The sequence below is a fragment of the Neofelis nebulosa genome, chromosome 18 (genome assembly GCF_028018385.1).
Source record: "Neofelis nebulosa isolate mNeoNeb1 chromosome 18, mNeoNeb1.pri, whole genome shotgun sequence".
Taxonomy (NCBI): Eukaryota; Metazoa; Chordata; class Mammalia; order Carnivora; family Felidae; genus Neofelis; species Neofelis nebulosa.
In genome coordinates, this window is record NC_080799.1 from 9,202,129 (window position 1) to 9,216,730 (window position 14,602).

A 14,602-nucleotide genomic window follows, 5' to 3' on the forward strand; every position below is an offset into this window, starting at 1 on the left:
CCCCCAAGACCTCACTGGCTCCTCAGCTGGTGCTCTTGCGACTAGGGGGTGAGGGACGCGGGGAGTAATAAAGACAGAGTTTGAAAGAACCCAGGACTGGGAGGCAAGAGGCCCCCGTTCCAGTTCTGGCTCTGCCACTGACTCACAGGGGCTCTTGGCTTCCTCTCTGGGTCGGAATTTTTCCATCTGGGCAATGGGGACCAAACGAACTATCTCCAAGGGCCCAATTCCGTGCTTCTAGAAGGCCAGGTTTGCCGGAGTGGGGGAAGAGTGGAGGGAGGCGGAGGACCTAGAGAATGGTGACAGGTTCTCACCTCTTCCTCTCTTTGTTCTTCTCTTTCCTTTTGCTCTTGGGGCTTCGAGATCTGCAGAAAGCAGAGGCTGAGGGGACAGCTCGGCCTGAGCCCAGCAGGGGGTGTGCCTAGGTAGGGAGCTGAGGGAGCTGAGATTTGTTCCTGTCTGGGATCTGAGCCCCCCACCCCTACCCCAGCTGGTGTGGACTCGCTCATCCCACCTCACTGCTTTGGTTCCTTTTCACACAGCCAAGCCTCCTTCCTTCCTTCTCCCAGGATCACTGCCCATCTGGGCCGGAGTCTTGCTCCTTCTGGGGGTGCCATAAGCGATGTGTCCACCACCCCAGAAGGCTGACTTGTCCTTTCCTTCTGGAATCGGTCTCAGGACAGGCCCCTCTATGAGTCATGGTGGTGGGGGTGGCCCTTCCACACCTAATTTGTGTCCCCTGTTCCCAGGTCCCCTCAGATGGGGCTCTCTAGGGCAGAGCCCAGGCTTCCTGCCTCTCTGCCCCCTCAGAGAGTGGCCCAACTCTGGGCTAGCTCCCTGGGGGTTTAGGAAAGAAATGCTTTCCCTTGGGCATGATCTCCCTGCATTTGAGTCCTCTGGATTCTCATCAAGGGCTGTTCCCAAAGCTTTCCACCCCACCCAGTCCTGCCCCCTACAGTCCCATCCCATCCAGCTCCTTGGGCCAGGCCCCACAGTGTTCTCCTTCTACCTTTGACAAAAGGATTGAAAAGTTTCCTAGTAGGTGTCTAAGGTCTCACTGCACCCCTGGTCCCCGTAGATCTCTTAGCCCCACCCTCCCTGATGCCACCAGATTTCCAGCTGGATGCTTCTACTCCTGAACAGATGCCTCTTTCTGACCAAATATGAAGTGATGCTAAGAAAAAACTGGGATGTGTTTCTCACAGGAGCAGAGTGGGTGGGGGCAGGCCCAGGAGGCCAAAGATTTTAGTTCTAGAACCCATGTTGCTTGCTTTGGGCTTCAGTCTCCCCACCTGGAGCTGCTCTAGCCCTAGGTGGTCTCTAGGTCCTTCCCAGGACTCCTGGGAGCTGGCCAGAGGATCTGTGCAGATGGATGGTGACCACTAGGGGGCAGTAGGGGCCCATACTGGCCCCTGAGAAGTGGGGAAGAGAGGAAGGGAAGATGGGAAATTGGGGAAATTAGAGATTCAGGATTATTTATTTAGGCTCCTACCCCACCTGGCAAATGACCCTCGGCGAATTCCCACTGCAGGAATGAGACTGGGGATTCTGTCCCTCTTCAGGGCTGCTGGGAGGTCCTCTGGCCCTCATGCCCACCCTGGGGCTGGGACGGCCTTACATCTTCCTTCCCTCCATGCTGCGTTCTCTACTTTCCCCACTCCAGCCTCTGCCAGGGCTCTTGACTTTCACCTCCTCCCTCCCCTCCCCTAATCCATCCTGAACAATCTCTGTCCTGCTCAGAGCCCCATGCTGGCTCCCAGCCCCGCCTGGTTGGAGGCCAGCTCCTTGGCCTGTCAGTCAGGTCTTTTTGGGGGCTGGCACCTGTCCTCCAGACACAACTGCCAGCCACAGCCACAGCTCGCCCACCTGTCTCCCACCCACTGAGCTTTCCTTCTGTATGGATGCCCTTTCCCTGCAAATGTGGGGTCTTGAGCTTCTCCCTTCCTGACATCAAGGCTGACTCATGGGACCAGAAAGCTTTGCAAACAATTGGCCTTCCTTCTCGCCCCCCACCCCCAACTTTCCCTGCCTGCCTCCCGGAAGGAGGAAGGAGTCCCGTCCCGGAGGGAGGATGGAGCAAGGGAAGACCCTCACCAATCCCCTCCCATCACTGCTTCCCTTGGGCCTTGGTCCCCGCGCGGGGTGGCACTAGCCTCTGTCCACATCCTTAGCAGGGCATCACTCACCTGTGTCGTCTCTTCTTCCGGGACCCAGAATCAGACCTGTAGGGCCACAAAAGGGTTCTCTTGAGCTTGTCTGGGGTGGCCTGGGGACACAGATCTGCACAGCCATGGTCCTGGGCCGACAGGAGTGAGAGGAGGCCCCAGGGGAGGGAAGGTACCTGTCTCTTCGGTGCTTTTTCACACTCTTCTTCTTCTTGCGCAGGGGTGAGGAGCTCCCACAGCTGCGGACACAGGGTGGGGCAGGCTCTAGTGAACTGGTGCCCGGGACGGGGAGGGGCAGCTGGAAATGCTGGGGAAACCTGGGTGTCTCGGGCATCTAGCTGAAGCCGGCTGCCCATTGTACAAAGCGGCTGCCCATTGTACAAAGCGAACCGAGGCCCTGAGGGCCAGCAAGGTCCCTAAGGTAGGTGATGGAGCTGCCTGTGTTGTCCCCTAGCCACCCTTCAGCCTCCTTGGCATTTTTTTTTTTAATTTTTTTTTTTTCAACGTTTTTTTATTTATTTTTGGGACAGAGAGAGACAGAGCATGAACGGGGAGGAGCAGAGAGAGAGGGAGACACAGAATCGGAAACAGGCTCCAGGCTCCGAGCCATCAGCCCAGAGCCTGACGCGGGGCTCGAACTCACAGACTGTGAGATCGTGACCTGGCTGAAGTCGGACGCTTAACCGACTGCGCCACCCAGGCGCCCCCTCCTTGGCATTTTGAGTGAGGGCTGTTTCAAACCCAAATGTTAGAGGCTCCAATGGTGGGATTTCTGGCCTCCGTGGGCACAGCTGGCACACTGGCAGTGTCCAGGGCCTGATGTGGCAGGCCTCCTGCCTCTGGGGGATGGTCTTGGAGTCTTGCCCACCCACAGACATCCCCACTCCTGTCCCCCCCCCCCCCCCGCCCCACCTCTGGTACCCAGTGATACTGACCTGCACTCAGAGTCCAGTCTCCTCTTTTTGCTGAGGGCCAGGGAGAGAAAAGGACAGACAGTTGGACAGAGTTAGTTGGGGCTCCAGAAGTCTGCAAGGGATAGGAGAGGGGGACACACAGATGGGGAGCCACAGATGTGACCCACCTAAACCCCTCCTCCCCAGGCCACTCACACTTGTGGTGGTGAGTGCAGGACCGCCGGGGGAGCGAGAAGGGGGGACTGCGAGCGGGTCTAGCGGGTCGACCCAGGGGCCGGATCAGTGTGTCTAGTTCTGGGGTAGGTGAGTGCCAATAAGGGGAGGGGGCTGGGCGAAAGGGAGGGGCTCGGCGAGGGGGAGGAGCCTGGTGAGGGGGCGGGCCCTTCGTTGGGGGCCCCCGCACAGTGAGGGGGCGGAATCCTGTAAGGGCAAAGGGTCGCGGCGAGGCGCGGGGCTCACAAATGCAACTTTGGGTCTCCTGCCCGCAGAAGGGTGCGCACCTGGGGGACCCCACCGTGCCCCTCCCGCCCCCTCCGGCCGGGCGGCGCTCTCACCGGCTTCTCCGGTGGCCGCCTTTCTTTTTCTTCTTCTTCTTGGGAGGGGGCGACGCCGAGCTGCTGGACCAGTGCTTGGTCCTGGGTGAGAGGGGGTGGGGGGTTGGGGGTGGGCGGTGAGGGAGGAGGGGAGGCTCCGGCCCCCTTCCCCCCGCCCCTCCCCGCCGCGGCGGGCGCTGACCTGTACCCCCGGTGCCCGCGGTAGCAGGCGGCCGGGCAGTCGCAGTCCACCGGGCCGTCGTCCTCGTCCAAGGGCGCGTACTCCAGGCCCGGCTCCGCGCCCTCGAGCAGCCGCGGGGTCTCCGCCACGCTGCCGGCGACAGGGACGCTCACCACCCGCGCCCCAGGGCCGGGCCTTCCGCCTGCCCCTTTCTCAGCGCGGCGCCCCGAGGCCTGGTCCTCCCGCAAGGTCTGCGGGATGCGGCCCCGACCCCTAGGAGGTCAGTCGGGGATCTGGGCGACCCAAAGAGCCGCCTCCCTTGCAGACACCCGGCCTCAGCCGGGCCCTCCCGCCCCTTCGGCCCCTTCTTTGGTCTCACCTCTCAGTGAGCCCCCTCCCCTCGCCGAGCCCCTCACTCTCATTCATAGTGCTCCTCTGCCCTCCCCAGCCCCCCTTTCCCGCACAGAGCCCCTTTCACCTATCCCTGTGCCCCTGAGCCCCACTGTCCTACCCCTACCCCCCTGCCCCTCGCTCAGCCCACTCCCCGTCCGCAACCCCCCTTCCTCTCGTGAGCCCCGCTCTCCCCACCCTCCTAGCTCCCTAACCCCGCTCGCCGGCCTGGTCCCCAAGCCCCCTCCCCGCCCCCATCCGGTCCCCCCGCCCCGGCCGCGGCTCTGAAATATTCATGGCCTCTCCTCGCCCTCCTCTCCGCAGCCTCCCGAGGCCCGGCTGCTCTTCTCCCGCTGCCGCTGCCGGGCTGTCATCAATCACCGCCCGGTGGCACCGGCGCGGGCCCCGGCACTCCGCCGCCTCCGCGGCTCCCCATCTATCTTGCAGAGCCCTCCCCTGCGCTCAGCAGGGACCGCAGCGTCCCGTCCCTGCTCCCGGCTCTGGAGCCCACAGCCGTCTTCCGCCACAGATGTTCGCTCCCTGCGGGCGCTTCGCCGAGGGATGCTCTCTTCCTAAAGGCAGCGGGGCTTGCGGCTAGAGCATGAGCTTTGAAGCCGCAGGCGTGGCCTCATCGTGCACTGGCCCTGAGTCCCTGTGTGACTTGTACCTGTCATCCCCCCTCTCTGAGCCCCTTCTCGGAGAGGAGCGTGATAACTCTGTCACAGGGCCGCTGGGGGATTCCCTGGGGGAAACAGTACTGTGCAACTTCTTCAAGCCCAGAGGCGGCCCTCCAAAGCCCAGCTCCAGGGTAATGGCTTCAAGGTGGTGGCTTCCCCACTTTCCATTCTTTCTTGCTGGCTCAGACAGTGCCCTTCCCAGATGGAGGCTCAGCCCTGCTTCGGGTACCACTACCCTCACTCCTGGGTGCTGTTCGCCAGGCTCACTCTTTCCCTGCCCGGAGCAAGGCAGGCCAGCACTGGGGGTGGCAGAGCATTAAGGACATGACACGAGCTTTGGATTCACACAGACAGGTCTCAATCCAGGCATGACCATGCTCACTGAGTCCCCAGGCCTTGATCTCTACAAGCCCGAAAAGAATATCCCAGCTGAGGAGAGGATTAAGTGAGATTCGCTCTATGAAGCTCCTTACATGAGCGACAGGCCTGGCCCCAGACGGTCGTCCCACACATGGTTGCCACTGTTAGAGGGACCCCTGTCAGACACTAATGCACCCTCACCTTCTCCCCACAGCTACAAGGTGAAAGAATTTCCAGGAGCAAATCTCTAGGAGAGCACCCACTAATCTGTTCTTTGAAGAACTGATTTCGTAGGGCACCTGGGTGGCTCAGTTGGTTAAGCGTCTGACTTCAGCTCAGGTCATGATCCACAGCTCGTGAGTTCGAGCCCCACGTCAGGCTCTGTGCTGACAGCTCAGAGCCTGGAGCCTGCTTAGGATCCTATGTCTCCCTTTCTCTCTGCCCCTCCCCTGCTCACACTCTGTTTCTCTCTCTCTCAAAAATAAAACAAAAAACTAAAAAAAATAAAATAAAATAAAGAACTGATCTTGTATAAAAAAAAAAAAGAATTGGGGAGCCTGGGTGGCTCAGTAGGCTAAGTGTTTTGACTTAGTTTTGGTTCAGGTCATGATCTCACAGTTTGTGAGTTCGAGCCCTGCATTGGGCTTTGCACTGACAGCGAGGGGCCTGCTTGGGATTCTCTCTCTCTCCCTCTCTCTCTCTCTCTCTCTCTCTCTCTCTCCCTCTCTCTCCCCCTCCTCTGTTCGTTCTCTCTCTCCCTATCTTAAAATAAACTTAAAAAAACAAAAACAAAAAAAGAATGTAACCCAAATCTGACAGTGTTAGCTAGCCTGGAGGCCAGTATTAAGAATGCTGTTTGGTTCCTAAACCCCGACCTGGCCCGGGGCAACCCTGAAGTCGCACAGGTAGTGTGGGAGGTTTCTCTGGGGCGATGGGGGGGGGGGCTTCACGTCATTCCCCCTGCACCCCACAGAGCCAAACATCCCCATACCCCTCCATTCAAACCTCTCTGCTCTTCCCCACATTCCTCTTCCTGAAGCCAGTGGCCTCCTTCCTGTTCCTGAAATCTCCAGCTCTTTGGCCTGTCCCGTGCGCCAACCCCCCCCACTGTCCCCTACCCTGACGGTGTCACCCCCACACAGCCCTCAGCCGCACAAATGCCTGACACATAAACACGGTCTTTGGCAAAACTTAAGGGCACACTGTGGGTGAGCCGATGGCAGGAGGGAGCTCCGGAGTCTATCCTGACGAAAATGTGATAAAGGTTATTTACAAAATAAAACAGCTCCATCTGGGCACTGCCCTGGGCAGGGATCCTTTTTTGCCTGTAACATCCGAACTCCTCCTTCCCCACACTGTGCCCTCCTGCTCTGCCGGCTGCACCCCTACAGACATCTTTCTTCCTCTGTCCTGGGGACAGAGCTTCTGTATTCTCCCTCCCTGGGGACTTCTCAGCTGGCCTTTCTCACTCTGTGGTCCCTTCCGAGAGATTTACTTGGGCTCTCGGCTGCTGGGAGCATTGAAGGTACGAGCACAGGGCATTGAGTAGTGGGCTCAGGGAGGGGCACAAGGTCTCAGAAACTTCTGGTTCCAGAACCTCTGTGTCCTGCAGGTTCCAGGGGTATAAAAGGGCCTAGGCTGACGCTTCTCTTGCTGACTTTGTGCAGCTGATATCAGCACATCTGTTTTTCAGGATCTCCCAAAGCTAGAACCCTGTGTTCTCCTAGCCTGCCTTTCCTGGATGATAATATCACCAACAATAATGTTCTCTAATGTTTCAATGCCCTCGAATGTCCACAAATCCCAATCAGAGTCACTACCTGATTTAGAGAAATTGTACCTCCCCATTTTACAGATGAGAAAACTGAGGCCCAGAGAAGGAAAGGAACATCCCCTTTGGTTTTGGAACTTTTGACTAAAGGATACAAGTTCACTTATGCAATTGGCTTTGAGAATTCCTGTGCAAACAGGACAGGCCTTGACTTCACTGGCCAGTCCCTGCTGCAGATGTTAGCTCAGCCCTGGCCTCTACTTTATAGACACAGTTGTGGGTGTATGCACGGAGTTCTAGATATGCATGGAGTTCTAGATTTGTGTAGCACTTCCTGCTCTTTTTAAAAAATTTTTAAAAAGTTTATTCATTTTTGAGAGAGAGAGAGAGAGAGAGAGAGAGAGACAGAGTGTGAGCAGGGGAGGGGCAGGAGAGAGGGAGACACAGAATCTGAAGCAGGCTCCAGGCTCTGAGCTGTCAGCACAGAGCCTGACGTGGGGCTCAAACTCACAAACCTCGAGATCATGACCTGAGCTGAATCAGACACTGAACCCACTGAACCACCCAGGTAACCCCTTACTCTTTTTTTTTTTTTAGGTTTATTTATTTATTTTGAGAGAGAGAGCATGCACGCACCTGTATGTGAGCAGGAGAGGGACAGAGAGAGGGAGAGAGAATCCCAAGCAGGCTCTGCACTGTCAACACAGAGCCCCATGTGGGGCTCGAACTCACAAAATGTGAGATCATGACCTGAGCCAAAATCAAGAGTCTGATGCTTAATCAGCTGAGCCACCCAGGTGCCCCTAGTACTTCCTGCCCTTAAATTCGAGTTTGTCATCTAGTTGACTCCTCACCACATCTGTGGAATAGGTCCGGGAGGCGTTACTCCCCTGTGATACAATGAACCCAGCCCCCACAGAGCTGAGCAACGCCAGCCAAACAGTCTGGGTCTAGTGACGAGAGACCAAGAACGAACGGACCAAGGGTCCTCACTGCACAGGACATGTGTTGGACTGGCCACCACGGCCAAGACTCTGACCTGAGTAAAGACTGCCTGTCACATGCTCTTCCTCATGCCAGCAGCTTCTCTCATTAACTGGTTCTGTTTCCCATTAGCCAAGAGCGTAATGGCCAATCAACAGATGAATGGGTCCAGACAGAGGAGGGGAGGATTCCAGGCAAAGGGTCTGCTTTCCCAGCTCATTCACTCAGCCGGCATGCCAGGTCTGCCTGGGGCCTGGGACAGGGGCAGCGGTGGCAGGAACAGGGATGAACAAGATGGCAGGACAGGTGGCGGGAACCGGGATGAGTCAGGCCTGAGGCCCCTCCCCTTGCTCCACACAGTGCATGGGGGCGTATTGTCAGGCACGATTCTAAGCACTGTGTCTGTATTTATCTCATTTAATCATTTAATGCTCAAACCGCTCTGTGACATAGGTACCGTCATGAAAATTCCCATCTTATAGATAAAACAATGAGGCACAGAGATGTCGCACTATGCAGCAAACCGGATGCACAGAAAAAAAAAAAGACTGGAATTTGCTCACTGTGTTAGGGAGTAGCTTATGAATATTGTTTTCCAGAAACCCTCTCTCCCGAGCATTTTTTTTAATGTTACATAACTAGGAAAACAATTATTCTTAAAGATTGTCTATTAGAGCGAGGGAAAAAACAAAATAGAACTGAGAGCAACCACGAGAAGTAAGAAAGGATTGTGTGGATTCCAAAGAGGAAAACGGTTTACTTTTATCCCGGGAATGTTGGTGGAGTGGTTTTTAGAGGCAGCCCTGAATGATGGGGTGAATTAGAACCAGTGCAGAGGGGCCCAGGGTGTTCCAGACCGATGGCCCAGGGTGAGCAAAGGCATGGACCTGGGAACAGCAGGAGGGAGCTGGGAACTGCAGGTCGGGCTGGCTGCTGCCTGAGGCTGGGAGCGGGGAACCGGGCTGGGTTGAGAGTGTGGAGACCCTTCAGTAGGAGGCCAGGGCATCCAGGGCTGCATGGATGGTGGGGAACCACAGAGGGTTTCGGGAGTAAGATAGGCTCCCAACACCAATCAGTTTGCAAGGACAAAGGCGTGTCCTCTCTCAATGTCTCTGGGACCTGACTCCTGTCTGTCATCTGGCTTCCAGATTGCCATGCCAGCTGCCCCACGGTTCTCCCCGCCTGTCACCCTTCTGATTCCTCTTTCCAAGAAGAACGTCCCCAAACACCTGTCTGACCACATCACACCTCCCTCAAACCTTCCACCGGCTGCCACCGTCTATGGAATCCAGACCAGGTACTGCAGCAATATGGTGTCCTGGCGGTCTGTCTCAAGAGACTGTCACTCAAACTGGTAGATTAATTTAAGATCACTGGGAGTGATCCTGCCCCTTTAAGACCCTTTTCCTGAAGGGGAGGTACCATAGGCTCTTACAGTCTATGGAGGGTTAAAATCAGATATCCCTCCTCTCTTCCTCCTGAGAGGTGACATTCTACTGGCTCTGGCATTGTCACCTCCCTCTAAGAGGGCACTGGATTTCTCCATGTCTCAAAATCCAGTCCATGAGGGGGTTGGGGTATCGGGGTCAGGAAGCCAGAGGCATGAGCACAGAGATTGCCGAGTGGTCCCTTTTATAAGTAAAGAAGCAAAGGCCCAGAGAAGTCAAGGATGTGCCCAAGTCACACAGCCGGGGTGTGGTCGAGCTGGGATCCAGGGCCCGGGGGTTTAACATGGAGCTTGGAGGTTGGGACAGGTGACCTGTCTGACACCAGAGCCCACACTCTCCCTCCACTACCCCAGACTCCGAGCTAGGAAGCGAAGATCCACGGTCTGATGCCAGGTCCACAGGAAGGCACACGACCCATCGGTCACCAGCTCTCTGTCACCTCTCTGCCTTGGGCCTCGGGCTCCTCCCAGCCTGCGAGTTGTTATCCAGGCCACCATCAGCCTCCTTAGCTTGCCTCAGTCACCGTTTGGAGTGCTATTTTCACATTGTTTTGGCTCCCTGAGCTAGAAGAAACCTTCCGGCCCCACCCCTTTTCCCACGTAGAGGAGGAAACCCAGGCTTTGGGGAAAATCGGGCGAGCTGCAGTGTTCTAGGTACCAGAGATAGAGCAGTAAACAAAACGGATAAAGATCAGTCTTCTGATAGCATCTTCTAACACGCTAGCTAGCGGAATCCCGGGACCCAGCCTAGTCTACACTCTTCTCTGCCTCCAAAGCAGGAGTGCTCCCTGATCATCGAGTCTTCCAGACACTGCCTCTTCCAAGGGACTCTTCCTGACTGACCACCCCAGCCTGTCGCTCTCTCTTCCTCTACTGAGCACACACAAGGGCTTCGTGGTTCAAGCGGCCCTGGTGTTTCTTGTCAGGGGTTGCTGGTGATTCCTGGTTTCAGGTTTCAGGTTTGTGTTGCCACTGGGGGGGGGGGGGCAGGGGGCCCCCTTCCCCTCCTCTCCTCCCTGCTCCTAGCACTAGCACGGGGAAGGGTGGGGGAGGGGACACCCAGCACAGACCCTCAAGGACATTTCTTCTGATGATGGACACGCTGGTGAATTTCCCAGTGCATCCTGGTTCTTACAGGGGAAGATATGATCAAGACCCCTGGCAAAGACTTGAGAGCACCCCCTGACAGGAGGCATCTCAGCAGGGGAACAGGTGAGATCCCCCTCTCCCAGGGAGAAGAGGGAAGACAGAGGGAAGGGCCCAACATCTGGGAGGAGGGCAGGGGCAAAGGGAGACAGAGAGAGCCACCAGGGGAGGCAGGAGGAAACACAGAAGCCAGGGGAAAAGTAGGCTTCTAGAAGGGGAAGCATAGTGGTGGCCCCGACTAGAGAGAGGCCAGACCTGCCGAGAAGCACGGGCCACGGGAAGTAGGACTCTGGAGGCCTTGGTGTCAGCAGGTCCCAGGGATTGGGGCGGAAGCCCACCACAGCTGCATGGCCTAAGGAAGTAGGGGCAACACGTGCCTCATGGTCCACAGAAATTCGATTGAAAAAGGAGAGAAAAACGTGGGACAGTGGCCAGAGGAGGAAGCAGAGCTGAGGAAGGACGGGGAATTCAATTAAAAGGAAGGAGCCTGGGAGGCACCTGGGTGGCTCAGTCAGTTAAGTGTCCAACTTTGTTTGGCTCAGGTCATGATCTCGTGGTTTGTGCGTTCGAGGCCCACATCAGGCTCTCTGCTGTCAGTATGGAGCCCGCTTCAGATCCTCTCTCCCCTTCTCTCTGCCCCTCCCCTGCTCACGAGCGGGCGGTGCATGTGTGCTCTCTCTCTCTCAAAAATAAATAAACATTAAAATAAAAAAGGAAGGAAGGAAGGAGCCTGGGAGAGGGGAGAAGGGCAGCCTTCTTTTTTTTTTTTTTTTTTTTTTTTTAATTTTTTTTTTCAACGTTTTTAATTTATTTTTGGGACAGAGAGAGACAGAGCATGAACGGGGGAGGGGCAGAGAGAGAGGGAGACACAGAATCGGAAACAGGCTCCAGGCTCCGAGCCATCAGCCCAGAGCCCGACGCGGGGCTCGAACTCACAGACCGCGAGATCGTGACCTGGCTGAAGTCGGACGCTTAACCGACTGCGCCACCCAGGCGCCCCAAAAGGGCAGCCTTCTTGCTGGAAGGGCCAGGGAAAGTGGCAGGAGAGTCCACACAGGCCTCTGTCCCTTGCACTGTGTAGAGGAGGGTGATTTTCCAGAAAAGCGCTGGGGTGATTTGAGGGGGCACAAGTGGGAAAGCCAGGACCTCCGAGTCTGGAGGTGGTGCGGGCAGCAGCAGGAGGATCCGGCTCTCAGGAGCTTTAGGAAGGGAAGAGAGGTGCTATCCTGCTCTTGGTGGGGGTGGGGGGCAGGGGGCTGGATGGGCATCACTGAAGGGAGGGCACGGGAGTGGCTGAGGGTGCTGTGAGTTGAGGGCGGCTGCAGAGAGGGAGGTGGTGATTAGCGCCACCTTATCGCCTGGCTCCCCCAGATCACCCTTGAGCCCCTCGCAAGCCTCCGCTTCCCTGTGTTTGCTCCTCTCCATACCTGAACCAGAGAGGTGAGGTTTAGGTGGGGTATGGCGGGACTTCCCCACCCCAGGAGCCCCCAGCCATCCAGAAGGACAAAGAAAGGGCTTCCCCGCTGCCCACACAGGTTGGCTACTCCTGCGATGCTGTTTGTCTTTAAGACAATGGCGACAGGAGGGGCGCCTGAGTGGTTCAGTCGGTTATGCTTCCGACTTTGGCTCAGATCATGATCTCAAGGCTTGTGAGTTCAAGCCCCGCGTTGGGCTCTGTGCTGACCGCTGGGAGCCTGGAGGCTGCTTCGGATTCTGTGTCTCCCGCTCTCTCTGCCCCTCCCCCACTTGTGCTCTGTCTCTCTCTCTCTGTCCTCAACAGGAGAATCTCTCAGAACATGCTGCTCTCTCTTTGTTTGGGGTGTAAGCAAAAGTGACAGGGGCTTAGGGGCCTTGGCAAAATGCCTGCTCCTCAAATTAGTCCCCCCCACCCCGAGAAGAAACGCCAGGAGTATTTATCTTGGCTGCTCTAGAAGCCTCTGTCCCGCCCAGAGCCAGAACCGGGTGGGGCTCTGAGGCTCAGTGAGGGGAGGGGAAGGCCCATCGAGTGGATTCCATGAAGCCCCCTCAGTGCCTACTGCCTGCCAGGCATGGGGCGTGGTCAGCCATCCAGTGGGGCCGGGACTGGGCAGGGACGGGCTGCCCTCACACTCCTACAGCAGCCTGCTGCACTCTTGTGTGGCATTCTTGTCCCCAGTTTCTCTAACCCCAGATAAATCTGCCTCCCCATAGCTCCCCTGTTGGATGCCAAGCCCACGGCCCATGGTACACTGGTGTTCCTCCTGTCCTGTGACGGGCGCAAGATGTGACCCCTGCGGAGCCCTTGCTCTCTTTACCTGATGGTTCTTTGGCCACACTAGCAATGATATTCGGTGTGTCTGTTCCCACTTTCCGGAACACGTGCTTACTCCGGGGCCCATTTTACAGGTGGTAATAACTGGGGAAGTGGGGCTAGCCTGGGGCCACACTGTCAGCCAGCAGCCACGCTGGGGTCAGAACGTTTTTGAAGTTTCCGGATCACCCTCCCTCCCCCACCCCTACCCCCAAGCAGCGAGCACTCACATGTGGCCCCCAGGCCGGTCCTCCCTGGTCAGCATTCCCTCCTTCTCCATCAGCATCTGCCGGAAAGTCCTGACCTTCTGTCGGGTCTCCTCCTCCGAGTACCTGCAGGGGCACAGGGAGGGTGAGGGCTGCCCTCTTGGCTTTCTTTCCCTCCCCCCCCTCCCCCCCCCGTCCCCCCATCACAAGTGCACCTTCCAGCTTGCAAAGACCTGTCTGAGGTCACATGACCAAGCAAGGCTCTCAGCCCTGGGGAAGCTCAAGGCTTTTTGCCCCAAACCAGACAATCAACCAACTAAACAAACAAGCAACGACCTGCCAAACAAACAAATGGACCAAAAAAAGGGAAGAGTTGTCCCAGGAGGTGGGGGAAGGGGGGGAGACTGTGGGGAGGAAGCTGTGCCCTTCCTCCTGGTCCCCGCCACTCCCAGGGCAGGTCACCCTCCCACCAGGCCACAGTCACTCTCTGGAGACATTTTAAGGGCGAAGTGAAGGTCCAGGACTTTTCCGCTTTCCTGATCCTTACAATAGCCTTGGGAAGTCCTCAACTCATCCCAACCTCTGCAAGAGCGAGGCTGCAAGCGGCTTGTCCCAGATCCCAGTACCAGATCCATTGCTTCCCTGTCTGGGGGGGGAGGTGGGTGAAGTCTGGTCTTTTTTTTTTTTTTTTTTTTAATGTTTATTTATTTTTGCAGAGGGAGAGAGAGAGAGCAGGGGAGGGGCAGAGAGAAGGGGAGACACAGAATCTGACGCAGGCTCCAGGCTCTGAGCGGTCAGCACAGAGCCCGATGCCGGGCTTGAACCCACAAACTGTGAGATCATGACCTGAGCCGAAGTCGGACACTTAACCGACTGAACCACCCGGGAGGCCCAAGTCTGGTCTTGAATGGAGTCCCCCAACTTCTCTATTCCCTTTCCCCTCCCTCCCTAAGCCTGGGTTCAGGCTAAGGACCAAAGTCCAGAATTATCACCCTTGCTCCCACCCTGGGGTCAGTCATCATCCCCTGTCACTGCATCCCTGTGACAGCCTCTTGGCTCCTCTGGCATTTCCCCCTCCAGCCTGTGTCCATGCTGCCCCGGGGCAGGGTGTGGGGGCCTTCGCAGCGCTCAGCCCCGTGCCCTGCGCCTGGCACACAGCAGATATCGTGTCTGTTGCCAAATGAATCTTGGCCTCCTCATCCCCTCACCCTCCCATCTCTGGGCTGCAGGTCATTGTCCTGGATGGAAAACATGGTGGCAAAATAGGACCGGGGTCCTGTCTTGTCTCTGTCCTTCACTCACATTCCACTCGGTCCTCACAGCAGACCCAGGCCTCTGCACTCAGTTTGTCCATGAAAATGGCACGTTGTTGCCTCTCAGGGACCCCATCTCTGTCCTCCCCTCTCTTCTCCTACCCTCCTTCCCTCCCCTTCTCCAACAAGCATTTGGGATTGGCCCAGCCTTTTGGGAGGGCAATCTGGCAATTCCTTTCCAAAGCCGGGAGAAATGAGCACATCTTTTGCCTCACAAAATTAACT

At 56.9% G+C, this 14,602-nt stretch overlaps 1 protein-coding gene across 1 annotated transcript in view; it reads right to left on the reverse strand.

The window, feature by feature from the left end:
- Nucleotides 1-14,602, reverse strand: part of SRRM3 (serine/arginine repetitive matrix 3) — a 57,053-nt gene that overhangs the window by 15,697 nt on the left and 26,754 nt on the right. Inside the window, exons 3-9 of the mRNA XM_058711983.1 lie at nucleotides 13,089-13,190; nucleotides 3,815-3,943; nucleotides 3,634-3,714; nucleotides 3,101-3,130; nucleotides 2,342-2,404; nucleotides 2,187-2,222; nucleotides 315-365 (exon numbers count right to left, since the gene is read on the reverse strand). Coding sequence (XP_058567966.1) covers nucleotides 315-365; nucleotides 2,187-2,222; nucleotides 2,342-2,404; nucleotides 3,101-3,130; nucleotides 3,634-3,714; nucleotides 3,815-3,943; nucleotides 13,089-13,190 — 492 coding nt within the window. The remainder of the gene's footprint in view (nucleotides 1-314; nucleotides 366-2,186; nucleotides 2,223-2,341; nucleotides 2,405-3,100; nucleotides 3,131-3,633; nucleotides 3,715-3,814; nucleotides 3,944-13,088; nucleotides 13,191-14,602) is intronic.